The sequence below is a fragment of the Parasteatoda tepidariorum genome, chromosome 1 (assembly GCF_982258835.1).
Source record: "Parasteatoda tepidariorum strain Cologne lab strain chromosome 1, Ptep-v5.0, whole genome shotgun sequence".
Lineage (NCBI taxonomy): Eukaryota > Metazoa > Arthropoda > Arachnida > Araneae > Theridiidae > Parasteatoda > Parasteatoda tepidariorum.
Window position 1 is genome coordinate 70,462,974 of NC_141755.1, and position 16,130 is coordinate 70,479,103.

At 33.1% G+C, this 16,130-nt stretch overlaps 1 protein-coding gene across 1 annotated transcript; it reads right to left on the bottom strand.

Annotated features, from left to right (window-relative positions):
* Nucleotides 1–753: 753 nt before the first annotated feature.
* Nucleotides 754–15,747, bottom strand: LOC107456273 (dual specificity protein phosphatase 3). Its single transcript, XM_043045947.3, has 4 exons — nt 15,404–15,747; nt 7,380–7,660; nt 5,627–5,856; nt 754–2,915 (listed from the first exon to the last, which is right to left on the bottom strand). Exons 1-4 carry the CDS (start codon nt 15,488–15,490, stop codon nt 2,716–2,718), a joined length of 798 nt encoding a protein of 265 aa, XP_042901881.2. The 5' UTR covers nt 15,491–15,747; the 3' UTR covers nt 754–2,715.
* Nucleotides 15,748–16,130: the final 383 nt, after the last annotated feature.

Below are 16,130 nucleotides of genomic sequence, written 5' to 3' on the forward strand. Positions count from 1 at the left end.
TCGACATGCGATACGGCGTTGTATTTAATAGACTTCTCACTAATTACCGTTTTAACTTGTATAGAGAAACTTATCTGGACCTTGGCCTGCAATATCCAGAATGTTAGCACGCCATCTTGTTTATAATCAACCAGCTAGCACTGAGGATATATGGGTCAGGTGTCTGTGTATCAGTGATCCTCTTCTTGAGTTGCAACCAATTAATACCCAATTTGAGGCGTGACACTTATTACTTGCGCTTATACACCTTCGCGCAAACGTTATACATTGAGCTAGCAGAAAATTTCCTATTTAAAGTTGGTAAAGGCAATAATTTTCTGTTATGTTTGTCGATATATTTTTTAAGCTCAGGTACCCGATATATAAATTTAACAATGAGTATTACAAGTGATACGAAATTTACTTTTATTTATTTCTTTAAATACGCATATTTATATCACCTGTATTTACTCGGTTTGTTGTTATGAAAGAAAAATATTGCTATTGGGTACTTGCACTTCAAGAAGAAGATCACGAATACCCACACATGTGATTTATGATGCTAACGGCAGTTGATGGCTTATAAACAGTTTTTAAACGTCATATATGGAGTAAATAAGTTGTTGTTGTTGTCGTGGGCGGTAATGAGTAAATAAGTATCATCTGAATATGCCAAAAATTTAGTCATCATTATTTAATGAATCACTTGCTAAAATTAGAAGTTCATTTTTTATATGTTAACATGATTTAATAATGATAAAAAATTTATATTAACATAAGTAAAGTAAGAATATTTATTTTACGTAGTTAATCAATTAAAATTCATCACATATATTTTTTTTATTTCCAATCTTAGATCATGAACAGTTACAGCAGAAAATAAGTAAAAAGAAAGAACACAGAGTACAATAAAAAGTGATCAAACAGAGTTCATTAATCTAACATCCTAGCCTCCCAATAACGCTCTGCGAGAAAAGTCTTACCCAGAGCAGGACAGTGGAGTAGATGTGCGGAGTTCATGATCTCTCCAGAGCTGCGCAGACTGCATATCGGGGAAGGAACAATTTTGAGTTTATAAAGATGGTTTCTTAGGCAGACATGCCTGGTAGCTAGGCGGAATTAAGTCACTGCTCTTCGCCGCACTGTGGGCCAGAAGACCATAATCCTTCAAAATTAAATTTTCAACTAAAATATGCGTAGGCAGTTCTAATATAGCCCAAATTAAGTATTCATAATTATTCCAATTATAATTTACTTTTTGGACCGACGAGAGTACAATGCAATGAAAAATAGGTTAATTTTTTTTTAAATGTAACTTTTAAATTTTTATATCAGAAATATATATAGAAATTTCACCTTACTGTTACATTTTTATCAGAGTAATTAGTCTAAAATTATAGTACAATTTTTCCATTTGTTGGATTAGTTAATACTCTCGACAAACTTATAGCTTATCATTTGACATTTTACAATGACTTTCGAAAAGTTCCACAAGGTAATTTGCTAAACTTTTTTCTTGTTGTCTTCTTTGATGTTTCTTCTGTCGAAAAAAAACCTGCCCCATTTTGCCCGTATTGAGAAGGTGGACTAAATATACCGAAAAACAAAAATTATGTTTTTTTTTTTCATGCTTTCGCGTTATTTTGTAATTAATTCGCGTTATTTTTTAATATTACTTCGGAAATATAATTTGCTTTTCATTTTTAATATAAAATTGCGAAAATTATCATATTTTCATTGCTGTATTTAATTATTTAAACGTACTATATATTTTTTATTTTTGCTCGCCATATTTCAGCCGCCATTTTGTTTTTTTGGGTATTTTAGTGTATTTCAAAATTTCAACTATGAATTCAATTTACCTGCACATAAAAACCCCCAAATTTTGCAACAAATTTTATCGAAATACTAATTTTGGCCACGAAATCTTGGATGCTGGCCCACTGTGAGCCGCCTTGGGTCATTACACAAATTTGGGATGGCATTCTTTCAGGACTTTTAGGTAACACGGTTATAAAGGTCTTCCTGAGCACGGGCTTTAATTTATTATATTTTATGATTACATTTTCATCTAGATTTATTTTTTATTGATTAATTGTTGAAAAAAATTCGATCACTAATAGTACGACACACGAGTGTGCATTAATATACAATACATTGATAAATGATTTGGTTTACAGTAATAAAAATGCCTTTTTTAAAAATTTCAACACACTATTACATTAATAAAAATTTCACGAAAATTATTTGATTAAAATTTCATGTTTCCCATAATTGTTACATTTTACACTTACGTTTTTACAAATATGCATTTTGTTTTTTTGTTTGTATTTTGTTAAATTGATAATTTATCGGGTTGAACTAACAAATTAGATAGCTTGCTTGCAAAAGTAAAAGACATCATTTAGGAAATATTTACTTCATAATGCATAGTAAAATTACACTTTTGTAAAATTCAACACAGCTATAAAAGAAATTGTCTCAACACTTAGTGAATAAAAAATAGTTATTTACATTTGTATTTTTCACCTAATAATTTTGCATTAAATAAAAATTTCCCTTATTGGAAAATCAGTAACTGATAAACAATAACAAAAAGCTAAAAAAAATACTCATTCATTATTTTTTCTTCCTATAGATTATAAAAGAATTTGCATTTAGTTACAATGTTATTGAAATTTTCGAAACATTACTTATTTATTTATTCTTATTTACTGATCAATTGCTGGGAAATGTTCAATAATTCGTTTGCCGCTTCAGCTTATCATTGAGATCGCAGAGTTGTTGGAGAAAGCCTTTATTTGGAATGATAGCTCGCTTTTTTCGAATTATCTTCACCGCATCTTCCACACACATTTTATGCTTTATCATCAGGAATGCGCAAATCAATGTGGCTGATCTACTGATTCCAGCTTGGCAATGAACCAACACTTTACCTAAAACAATAAAAAAAACAATGATCAGGAGATTTACCAGAACGGAAATAAATTGTTTCGATAATTATTATGTTACTTTAAAAATGGGAGATCGAAATGTTGCATATACAGGGCGAATCCAAATGAATACCCCGATTTCATAGGTACACAACGCAAAATATAATAAATGTTGTCAGGGAACTGGGAGAGTGATTTCTTCATAGAGCGTTCGCCTTCCAATGAGGCGGACCGGGTTCGAATCCCAGTCGATACGAATTCCGCATTCGGCTTGCACCGCCCACAGTGTTAACATTAAATATCCTCAGTGGTAGACGGATCATGAGTTAGAGTCCCCTTGCCGTCAGGCTAACCGTGGGAGGTTCTCGTCGTCTTCCTCTCCATGTAAAGCAAATGCGGGTTAGCTCCATCAAAAAGTTCTCCACGAAGGCGAATTTCTTCCAATACTCGATCCAGGAGTTCCCTTATCTTCTGAATTGGGTTCAAAATTGCAAGGCTACGAAGTTGAACATTAGTAGCCGTAAACCCATAAGATTGGGTCGGCTGCTCAACGACGGTTATAATGTAAAATAAAATAAAATGTACTTCTCACAAATGTTTGATATTCGCGGCTGAAAAGTAATTTTTGCTATACCTTTTGCAGTATTTCTGTGTCTATGCTGGTGATAACAGCTGTGATAAAGGGTTTCAAATTAGTCAGGGTTTTTAGACCTACAATCACATGCACTCAATTTCTTACGAACCCCTACAGAAAAAAAAATAACATGGGATGAGATCTGGGGATCGTGGTGACCTGCAAGGCAAGAGTGCACGCTGCCAATTTATAGTTAGGGTAACGGTTTATTGAAAGCGTTGTTTTTCTGCCAGTTTTGTTTTCACTGAAACGCTGATGACCATTGGAACTCCAGCGCCATCCATTGACGACTATTCAAAACTTACTTATAAAACCTCTGCTTGTATGTGCATTTTTAATTAATATATTTATTGCATGTTGCGTAGTACACCCATTAATTTGGAACTTTATTTTGACTTAGAATAATGAGAGGATATTAGAATAATGAGCTAGTTTTTGATGATTTTAATCCCTTTTTTTGCTCAAAATGGTTTTGAAAATGTTTGGTCCAAGCTTGTTGCGTTTTGTTTACTTTCCTCTGTTAAATATTAGATTCCGGTCTCTATTGTGATTTTTTTTTTATTTATTACAAAAATATTTACAGTATACTATAGGGGAATCCCTTCGTAAAAACCTACACAAATCCTATTTCTTAATTGTCCATGCATGACGCATTGTACCATTTTTCATGGTCGGTAAGCCCTTACTATTCTCCCAAAAAATATATTACATGTCTGGGATGATAAAACAAACATATTATATGTCCGTGCTGTAATATAAATCCGTCGAACTAAATCTCCTATATGGCGAAAACACTTCTTGATTAGGTTCCTATTATATGAGTCTCACACCTTTCGAGCTGCTGTTGACAGTAAATTATTGTTCAAAGGTATTTAAAAGGTTCGATTAAGTTGTGGATGGCTCTGCCAAAGATCTGGTAATTTTTTATTGAATTTAATTGAATGTTCATCGGAAACTTTTGTGTTACAGGGACTTAACTTAATTTTCCATCAGGTTAATTCTGGTATCTTAAACGTTGGCGAAAATGACTGAAACAAAATTTCAAATGAAGTGTTTGATGGATATGCCTGAAAAAACAAATACTTTGTATATTGGCAAAGAAACAAATAAAATTTAACTTAAAATTCAGTTCCCATGAATAATTGTTTTTATTAAACAGGAGCTCCTGCAAAAATCTTTCAATGCGTACTAAAAAAAAGGCCAAAAGCGTTCTATTTGCATTTATTGTTCACGCAAATATCATATCTACCAAATACATTACCTAAAACACACCTGCACAGAAGTTTTAAATGGCAATTTATTTCCGACCAGAAAACCCCTTTCGCTAGCACAGTGTCATGATCATCATACCTAACCGTGTCAAAAAGCAACCTATCATGGGATTAAGGCTTTCGGTCCGATTCTCTATCCTACTCTATCTTCCTTAGTCTATGCATTAAATTGCAGCTCTATATTTGCCCCAACCAGAGAAGGCACATATTGCAATTTTGATCAAGGTTAGATGAGATGATCGACTTCTGATCTGCTCTGCCCATCTGACTTCAACATCAAACCATACTATAGTGCGGTCAGGGAGAACTCCTCCAGACATCCGTCTCGCGTCGTGACGGTTACTATGGTAACGAGGAAAAGTCAATTCGAATAGGGGTGTGGGGTGAATAGCTTTGTCTTAATCTTGACATAGGTCGGCGTGAGTAAACCAATTGTTACATTCTTTCGTTCATTTCATCCCCATTAGAGCTGTGCTCTCGCTTGTTACCATAGCAGAAGACAACCCCAGACTTTTAGTCTGGAGGAGTTCTCCTCAAAGCCGCACTATACGTACTTTCTATACAATCCGGATCTGTTGTTTATTTTCAGGATTGAAAACAAATATCCATTTCTCCAACCAGAAGTGTTGGCACTTTAACAGAGCGCATGTTGACATCGAACCAGTAAAAACATACAATATTTACACTTAAGACTCAAAATTTTCATATGAATCAGATGTTTGTCTGCTGTGATAAATTAAATATAAGGTCTATCACTTATACATGAAATTATTGCTGAAAAATATCACTGACAAAACAGAAATACTAACCTCCGTGTTTAAGAGCGTCACTTATAAAATCAGTCGCGTCCTCGAAGTGATGGTGTATTCTGTATGTTGTATTATCAACAGCTGGTACTCCAAGATACTGTATTCCCTGGGGTACATAGAAATCTTCAGAAGTGTTGACAGAGCCGCTACTCCGGCCATTCCCTTGGGCAGCATTCAAGATATGCGTTATTCTCAGTCGCTTCAACAAGGCTATGGACATGGCAGTCAAGCTAAAGAAATGAAGTAATCAATCTTCAAGAAAAACTTCATTTGAATTTAAATACACTGCAATTTCAAAAAATTATAATTTAGTATGCTTGTTGACTCGTTGTTTGCCTTAAGAAGGAAATAAAAGGACCCAACAACGCTGACTATGCAATCCGTATTACAGGTAAAAAGTTGATTTTGATATAATTTTTCGTTTTATAAAGTAGAATGTAAAATAAAATTCATTGTAATTTAAATACACCGGAATTGCAGAAAATAATTCAATATGCATGCAATAATAAGAAAGCGAAATTTAAATTACAAATATAAAGAACTTCATTTCACATGCAAGTAAACTAAAATATCTTGAATTTTGGACATTCATACCAAAAACAACTTTACTCTCAGATATTGTCGTAGGTATGGACTACCATAAATTTTTGAGCAAATGCTTTTCTTATGAACATAATAATACCAAATCATCGTTCTACACTGATACATACCTAAAGCATCTAATTTTGTAAGCATCTATAAGAATTTATCCTATTATAGACAACTTGATATCCAATTCCCCATTAAGTACTGTTTAATAATTATTTAAAATTAAGCGTTTTTAGCTATTCATGCTTATTTTATTCATAATCCAATTATTTGAATCCTTGAAATGTATATCAACAATAATACTAATAAAACTGAGATGTGCGTTATTGTTTTACTTATACAAATTTTAAATCTCCCTTATTCATATTTTATTCATAATCATATTGTTTTACTTATACAAATTTTTAAATCTCCGTTACTCAATCTTACATTGAAAAAAATGCTTCTTGGGGAAAATCTCATAATCAGCATTTGATTGACATTTTCCACATTTTAATGCTTTTTGAAAGTTTAAAATAGCATGAAATAATAGCGTGATTTTCATGTTTTCCTTTAGAAAATATCACGCTAACCAAAACGGTTAGCTACTTCTTCTTTATACTTTGGTCTTTCAAAACATTACCTTAATAGATTCGAAACATAAAAGTTTCCTATGACGGGAGCAAAAGTGCTGTTCTCATAGCTGATGCATGCAAACTTTTGTGACTCTTTTGTATGAGCATATCATTATGAATATGAGAAATTATTTTCGTTCATTCGTCTGTAACAATTGATGAGTTGAACACTGATGAATAAGCAATGATAAGTGGGTTAAGAGAAAATCTATTCACAGACACGTAACATATCTTATAAGTTCGTTGCTTAACAAGTCGGAGGAAAAAAAATTGGTATTAATGAGTAAAATCAAATAATTTTATTATCAATTAAACATCTTCCTCATTTAGCTATGGAGAGTAAGCGGATAAAATTTCTCTTGAAGAGTAAATTATTTAACCAAACTTTTTCCTATCATCGAAGATTATGGTCTTATGGTCACTTGGCTCCGACAACGCATCTATACCCTGTCCTCAAAAAACTAATGTCCAATCCAGCCTTATTCATTCTCTAAGTTTTTATCGATGTTAAAAAATTTTAATATAAAAAATTTGATAAATTTAGTACTCACGCATCTCCTAAATAAATGTTAGGGAAAACTTCGTTATACGCTTCGGTGGGCAACTGGAAATGTCCTTCTGGTTTTCGAATGATTTTTAGCAAATCGTCTGGGGTGCAAAGGGGTCTTCTGTATGTGTTTACGAACTTCGGCAAGTAAGAGTCTTCATCGTCAACAGAAAAAGTCCTTTTAGCCTCCGCAGCTTCCACTAGGCAAGGACACATGTAGAATGGTCTGGGTTTTTGATCATCCCGTAAAACTCCAATCGTTTGTGGAACAGGTCTCCTTCGTTCCTTTTAAGAAGAAAAAAGAATTGACAATACTCAAGATATTTGTTTTAAGACTAACACATATTTTGATGTAAACTACACCGGTCGTCCAATAGCAGAATCTATGCGCAATTTAGATTTTATGCATTATTTGAATGTCATCACACTTTTCAATTGTATTCAAGAATAATAGTAAACTGTGCGCATGCGTCGTCATTGCATGCGTTGCTATGGCGACCGAATATTAAAATGAGCAATAATCATACATATTCAATTAAATAGGTCCAAACTCTTAAATACCTGGGTATTTTACTTGACCAAGGTTTGACCTGGATACCTCATCTTAACCAGGTCAAGGAGAGAGTAGGAAACTTTAACAATCTTATTAAAAGGGTGGCCAGGGCGACCTGGGGACTTAAGCCAAAAATACTTAAAACCATCTACCTGCGGGCCGCAGAACGCATTATGTTATATGCCGCCAGTGTCTGGTAACGTAATACTAATAGGATCAATGAAAAATTAAATTCCATCCAAAGGTCCTCGCTAATACTCATAACTAAAGCTTATGCAACTACCAGCACAGAGGCCCTCCAGATACTGGCGGGGGTGGAGCCTATTCACCTTAAAGTAATTAATGATATTTGTGTCAAACGACTTAGGTGGCAGTGGCGACTGGAAGACTTTGACTAGGATATTAGGGCTGTTTTACAGGCTGCACGTCCTGACTGTCCTCCATCTAGGCTTCACCCATCCACTTTTCGTTCTGTGCCCTACGGTAAGTCTCTGCCAACCAATACGGGACTTGAAATTTTTACTGATGGTTCGAGGATGGAAGTCGCTAACCCCAATACTAACAATAAGGAATATAGAACAGGCTCTGGCATGATTGCGAAACTGGATGGTGAGACTATTGAGGAGGCCTCCATCAGACTCAGCAATAACTCTAGCATTTATGTTGCAGAGCTCGTGGCAATTAAAAAGGCAATTTCATGGCTTTCTGACATGGATTATCCCAGGGCAACCATCTACTCCGATTCGCTGTCCTCGTTGCAAGCACTGAACAATCTAAAGCCTATTTCAAAACTTGTGGAAGAGATAAAACTTCGTTGGCATGACAACATTGATTGCAATTGGGTCAAAGCCCATGTGGGTATTCAAGGCAACGAGGAGGCGGATCGGGCAGCAAAAGAAGCCACGAGTGACTGCAACATCTCAATTGAAGTCCCCAGTTCCAATGCCCAAATTAAAACCGTGGTCAAATCACACAATATGAGTCGCTGGAAGCGGGAGTGGCAGAGTTCTGGGAAGGGCAGGCAAACTTTTAAATTCTTCAAGGATCCAAAACTAAACAGACTGCAGGCAAATGTTTATTTTAACCAATTTTTAACGGGTCATGGAGTGTTCGGAGAACATCAAAATAGACTTTTTAATAAAAACATTCAATGCAATTACTGTGGGGAACAACAGACAATCGATCATTTAATTTTTAGTTGTTCCCAATTCCGGACACTTCGTGACAATAACTTTACCAATTTTAATCAACACCAATGTTTTGCCAATTTGGCCTGCAGAAAAATTATCATCTCCATTATTAAACAGACACTGGAAGATGTACTCGGAGACAGGCAATAAGACCCGGGCAGTCCATCGGCTTTTAACTTAATGTTTACTTTATTCCATTTTTAATGTTTTTTCTTTAATGATTTTATGTTACACATTATTTGTCATTCGTCTTTTCTACTGGGGCTTGATTTTACGCTTTCATGGGGGGTTTTTATCACTGTCAACTGTTTACAATTTCTTTATATCGGTTTTACCTGCATTTTTCCATTACGATGGTGTTTAACTTCTCAGTAATTTTAACTTTTTTGTGTTCGACTTTATTACATTGTGATTTTATTGTGTTTGATTTTATTACTATGGTCTTTTGACTGTCTGTTTGCCCCTTTGGGTACTTCTGTAACTTATATTTCTATTTATTGTACATTTTCTGCTTGACGTAAACCCTACACAAATAGGGTGGGTCGTGTCACTATTCAAATTCAAATATGGCGACCGCTGCTGTTCGATAATGTTTTCACAACTCTTTTTTTTTTTCACTTTCAATTTTTTTATGCATTAAGATGGTTAATTTATTTTTGAGATATGGGACCAGAGAGATCCCATAAATGCTTCTTGAGTTGTGAATAAACGAGAATTTCATCACTTGAACGATATTTTTGTTTTTATTAAAAAATTAGACAACCACCATTTTGCCAATGAGTAACCTGTGATCTCCTTTCAGCGATCACATTTTCTTCATTTAAAATTATTTATTTTTCTTTGCTATTTTAAAGTATACAAATCTCTCTAATACATAATATTGCCTATTTTCTTTTATTTTTTCATTTTTTAAGTAAAAATAAAGTTTGTAGAAAAACACAAAACAGAGCTTTATGTATTACTTGTATGTAACAGAGCCTAATATGACTGAGAATTAAACCTGTAACAGAAGTTATCTTCACCATTAATAACAGGACAAAAATTATTTATATATAAATGTAGCTAATGAATACCACACACTTCTTAAAAAAACTCTCACTTATGAATAAGCAGCAAATCCGTCATCTATATTTCCTCTTTTTTGATAATCATTTTGTCACGTGAATTCTCAAATGTATGACAAAAATGTTGAACCTCATCGTAGTGTATTGTGATAGATTGTTAATTAGATTGACGGAACTAGAATGAGGACTAGATGATCGAAACTAGAATGACAATATATTTCTTTACTTGTGACTAAATTCGTTTCCTCAAAGAAGTGAAGATAAGTAATTCGTCCTTTTAACGAAATTTTTGCTCGAAACCTATACCAGGATACTGTTTCATCAAAAACGAAGAAAGTTACAGATTTTTTGCAGTATAATTTACAGATGTTCCGCAATGATAACTTTAATATGCATTTTTTGGCTCGTTTTCAAAAACAAAGTTTAAAAAAAATATGCATGTTAATATATAGGAAAGAAATAAAATAAAAAATGCCATCAAAATTTAATAAATCACTACTGAAGACAGCGCGACTGAAAACAAAAATGGTGTTTGATTGCTGGAGGATACATATATAACGTTTTTGTCTCACTCTCGAATAAATATTAATTTGAGACTTCCAATGCAAATACTTAATTTAAATAGTTGACGATCCTAAAGATATATATTAAAAGTGATCAATATGAAACTCCCTGAATATCATATAATATTTAATGCAATATTGCATAACATTTTATTCATAAACCCATGAGCAATAAATACTAATTTAAAAAAAGATTAATTAAACAAGTGGAAGAAAAAATAAATATTTAAAAAAAAATTAAAATCACTAGAAAAAAATTATGTTAAGAAAAAGCTCAATATCAAATTTCAACTATTGTGTTGTTGTTGTTGACGTGTGCCTGTTTAGGCAGAGAGGGTGCGATTGTTCTTGTTTTCCAGTGGTGCCATCTATGGCCAAGAATTCGACTTCTGCCACACCATACGTCGCACCCGTTTATAGGGCGGACCCATTCATACATCCATTCATTCATCCACAGATCGTAATTTTAACCTGAATCAGAGAACGATCGATCTCCAATTCAGTACCCCCAGAGGTATTGATTTGTTATGGGAACATGGAGGACTTTTGCAACTCGACAGATTTAACGTGCATCAGTCACTTTACTACACGGGGAGTCTTCGACCGGCGGGTCTCGAACACACGAACTCACGAACATGGGCTCAGTGTCCTACCAACCAGGCTACCCCGGCCTTAATTTCAACTAATTAAAACCACTATAAAATTACAGCTCGTTGGTAGTGGAAAAGCCAGGAAATAAATACACATGGTCCTATGCAATGTCCACAATTAATATTTATTTTTAGAATCTCAACCAAAAAAATCACCGGGAGTCACAAATTAACATTTGAAGCGACGGACAGAATAGAAACGCTATCAAATTCTGACAAGTTACTGTAGAGTAAGGCAGATGTAATAAACATTAAAACTGGTTTAATTGGATGTTAAAATTTGAAGGTGTTTCTAATAATCGTCTTTCTACATTATTCTGTTTCCTCTTACAATCAAACCTGTCTTACTGTTTTTTACCTACGCCTTCCTGTTCTGAGATTTGTCAAATTTCAAAAGCGTTTCCGTTTTTTTCCTCAGTTAAATAGTATTTTGAGACCTCCCATGTACATACTTTTTGAGTTTCATTTTTGATTAGGATTCTAAAAATCACGTATCCTTCACGCATTGATGAATTTGGCTTTTCTGTTGCCTTCCACCAATAAAGTCATTTTTCTTCTATCAAAGACAATCGTCTTATAGTTTCATGCGTCCTCATTGGGTAAAAATAATTCATTTTATGATCATTAATAAGCAAAGAAGATTCTGCTATCTTTGGTTGTCATCAAGTTTGCCATAAAAGTTGTAACGGTATTTACCCTCATTTAGTGAAATTTATTAGTAATATTTATTTATCATCCCTTTTTAAATTCCGTGTAGTAAAGTGCACTTTAAATTTGTCAGGTCACAAAGTCTTCCATATGAGGCCATAATAAATTAGACCTCTGGGGGTACTGAATTGGAGATTGATAGTTCTCTTGTTCAGATCAAAATTACAATCTGTGGATGAATGAATGGATGTATGAATGGGTTCGCCCTATAAACGGGTATGACGTATGGGTGTTGGAAAAGTCGAATTCTTGGCCATAGATGGCGCCACTGGAAAACAGAAACAATCGCACCCCCTTGCCTTAATGGCCTACGACAACAACAAGAGCAAAAAATCCCTTTTTAATTTTTTCTCAATTATTATTACGTTTTCGATTTTCATAATTGAAAATATTATTTTATTTCGATTTTCATTACTTAAAATATTATTTTATTTCGATTTTCATTATTTAATTGTTGTTGTTGTTGTTGTTCATTTACGTCGCACTAGAGCTGCACAATGGGCTATTGGCGATGGTCTGGGAAACATACCTGAGGATGATCCGAAGACATGCCATCGCAATTTTGATCCTCTGCAGAGGGGATGGCACCCCCGCTTCGGTATCCCGACGACATGCACGCAAAATCGAGCACTTTACGGTAGAACAGTTTAACGAGGACCCATACCGCACACCCTCGGTCCCTACGCAGGCTGATCCAAGTGGTCACCCACCCGCACACTGACCGCAGCCAGCGATGCTTGACTTCGGTGATCTGCTGAGAACCGTGTCTTAACGATCAGTCCACTGCGGGACTCATTATTTAAAATTAAAGGCTTAAAGCTAAAAGTGTTTTCTCTTTATTGTATTTTTAAAAAATCGTGGGAAATTATGCAACATTTTATGCTAAACACATTAAATTAGCATATTGCATTTATTAAACAATAAATTTTTTATAACAAATTTTATCTAGATCAATATTTAGGCAATGTATGCAATTAAAATAATTAATACAAACCAATCATTGAAACTTCTAAATAATTAACTTTTCGCTCTGTTGCTAAATACTATTTTTGATGGAAAAATAATTAAAGCGCTTTTATAGTAACCAAAAATTAAATAGCAATTAAAAAACAAATTTGTAAATGATGAAGCTGCAAGGGAAACTGAGCAAAATAATTAGGTTAAAATTTTCGTAATAAGTAAGACTTGAATCGGTGGAATCAAACAGAGGATTATTCAATAAGACATTTTGGAATCTTTCAATCGATTACTTTTTAATTTAAATTTTACAATCTGTTTATCGTCGCGAAACGCTAGGAGCGTAGATCCCTTATTATTTTTTTAAGGAACACATGTCCTTTACATATGAATGATTTTTCATTATTTCATTAACCTGATGAAAAACAAACCAGTTTTGTCTCTTCTTTCGGCATACGGCGAAAATTGAAGTCAGTTTAAAAAGAAAATAAGAACAGAGCGTAATTGATAATAAGGCAATGGAAAATTATTGATATGTTTTACCCTTGTTTTAACAATATATTGTTCATTTCAGATGAAGAATAAATTTACACCAATAAAATGTTTTTATATTACCTATGAATTATAAAGTACCTATAAATTATATAGGTAATTACATATATCTTATTTTTGTTCCTATTAAAAGGATTCTGCAACTTTTTTCCACAATTCTGTTAACATCAAAGTTGTCCTGGTCAAATATTAAGTGATATTTTCTTAACTATTTGACATATTTTTTTCTGATATTCCAATTGCAGATAAAAATTAGTTTTGGTATTTTTAAATTGTAAAAAACAGTCTAAAAACTACTAAAAATATCTGTTAGATTATCAAAGAGATTTTGTACTAAAATATAAAATCCAAAAAAGTAGTTTGATTTTTTTTTCTCATTTTAAAAATTTATTAAAAATTATTTTGTAAATTAAATAAATTTCAATGATAAATAACCGTTTCTTTTTTATTTAAATAACTGCAAATGAGAGTAAATTAAAAACAATATTACCTGGAAATGAACCATTTTAGAAACTGTCTCATGTTTTTACATCATCTAATATATATAATTCTCTTACGTGGCTCCCAAGTTTTGGCTGTATTTCTTTTCCGCCGGTGGCAACGTTTGCTTTGCTTTGTTTACGTTACTATTTCTCTTACACGGCGAATCAACCAATGATTGTCGCTAAAAATGTCACATACCAAATCTAGCTGAGGTGGCTCAACATATAGTGCTTTTAAAAACGGAAACTGAAATAACCAGAGAGCATCAGCTGCGTCAATCTCATACTATTAAGCTAGGCAGAAGTGAGTAGTCTTTGTCGATAGATCTCTATTTTAGTATTTTGTCGAAAACGCTTTTTTTTCACGAATTTATGTATTACGAATTTATTTGACGATTTTTGATTTATATCACGAATTATACTATAGCACATTTCTAATAGGTTTAACGAATTACATGTCATTTATTTGAATTCAAATTTATTTTAATGACTTAGTATTTACTAAAAAGATGTAACTTTAAAAAAAAAAAAAGTTTTTATATGGATTTGAATGATTGCTTGAATTCTTAGAATTTTGTGCATTTGCAATGTACCTAAGTTAGTAGTGAGAGAAGCGAGCGAGAGCGAAGCTGCGCAATCTTATATGGTTTGCGAAGCAAACCATATAAGATTGCGCAGCAATTTTCGGGGGTTGGCGAGCGTTAGCGAGCAGGGGGCGCAGCCCACTAGTTACCATTAATTATTAAAATTCTAAATATATTTTTCACTTATTTTGACCCAAATGAATAAAAAATAATCCATAAATTATGAAAAATATATTTCATAAAAATTCTGCATCAAAAGGTTAAATTAAGTAAATATCTATTTTTATTTACATAATTTGGTTCTTTACAGTTTTCATAAGAATATTGTCTACTAAATTATATTTTCAGCAGTCATATATTTTCATGTAAACCGTTAAATGCAGTTAATGCTTTAGACTACCTTTTTATCTGTAAAGTTTTACGTGCAAAATGTAAACAGATACTCTTTAAAATGTCATAATACATATCAATATGCACTTGTAAATTTCGGAATTAATTACTAAAACAAATTTAAGGTACTGGAGATGGAAATCGAGTGCTTACTGAATGTCATTTAACACTTTATATCACTTGATTCTTGACTTATTCAACCAGGTAATTAGTTTAAGAATTTCTGGTAATATTGATGTTGATAAAGAAGAATTAAATTTTAGTTCAAGGCGAAAACCCGCTGATAGAAATGTGCTAAAATTTAAAAAAAAAGAATAAATAAATAAAAAACTTACTATGCTTGAGTCATCAAATATTCCATAAGTAAGATAATCTCGAGTTGGGCCCAAATAATGGTTATACCTATTTCGGTAACTACTCATAACGCTCAGTTGTTAGTTACCAGGAAAACTACAATAGTTTCAGTTCTACTGATAATTAAAAAACATGTGTTCTGATAAAGTATTAGACGCGAGAGAAAACAGCTGAGTCAAGGTTGGTTTCTGCTTGAAATAAACTATTTTTGTCATTTTCCCCAGTTGTGAGAATCACGTCAATTGCTTGGCTGGCATAACGCCCCCATTCTAAGAATACATTTATGAGTTAGAAAGTGGGTTTTCGGAAAGAAGAAAAAAGAACTGTTAAATCTAGAACTGTGTTTATGTGTCTTTCTTAATACAGCGCTTATGATTTGCGCGCCCTAGAATTTGCTTGACATCTAAAAAAAAATTCTTTCCTTCTTTTTAAGTATAAATAAACTATTTATATTGCGGAATGCAAGCAAGTTCAAGATCTTTTACACCCATAAAGAAGACCAATGTTTCCCAAATCTTTAATATGTTAAGTGATTTTTCAATAAAGATTCCAGTTTCTGTTGGGGTATTTCGTAAATTGAACAATATGGGTCAGCCACGCAAAGTTCTTATCCTCATGTTGAGATGTTACATACATATCTATATGATTAGTTTCTGTGATATGAATTAAAAAGTAACGGAGTTCAGTCAAAAAGGAAAATTTTTAGTT

Bases quoted from the DNA above. Each gene is read 5' to 3' on its own strand.
- LOC107456273 (XM_043045947.3), bottom strand. From the start codon at position 15,490: ATGAGTAGTTACCGAAATAGGTATAACCATTATTTGGGCCCAACTCGA. The intron at 7,661-15,403 runs GTAAGTTTTTTA...TCTTCTTAAAAG, and splicing joins TATTTGATGACTCAAGCATA to GAACGAAGGAGACCTGTTCC. The intron at 2,916-5,626 runs GTTAGTATTTCT...TTATTGTTTTAG, and splicing joins TGACGCTCTTAAACACGGAG to GTAAAGTGTTGGTTCATTGC.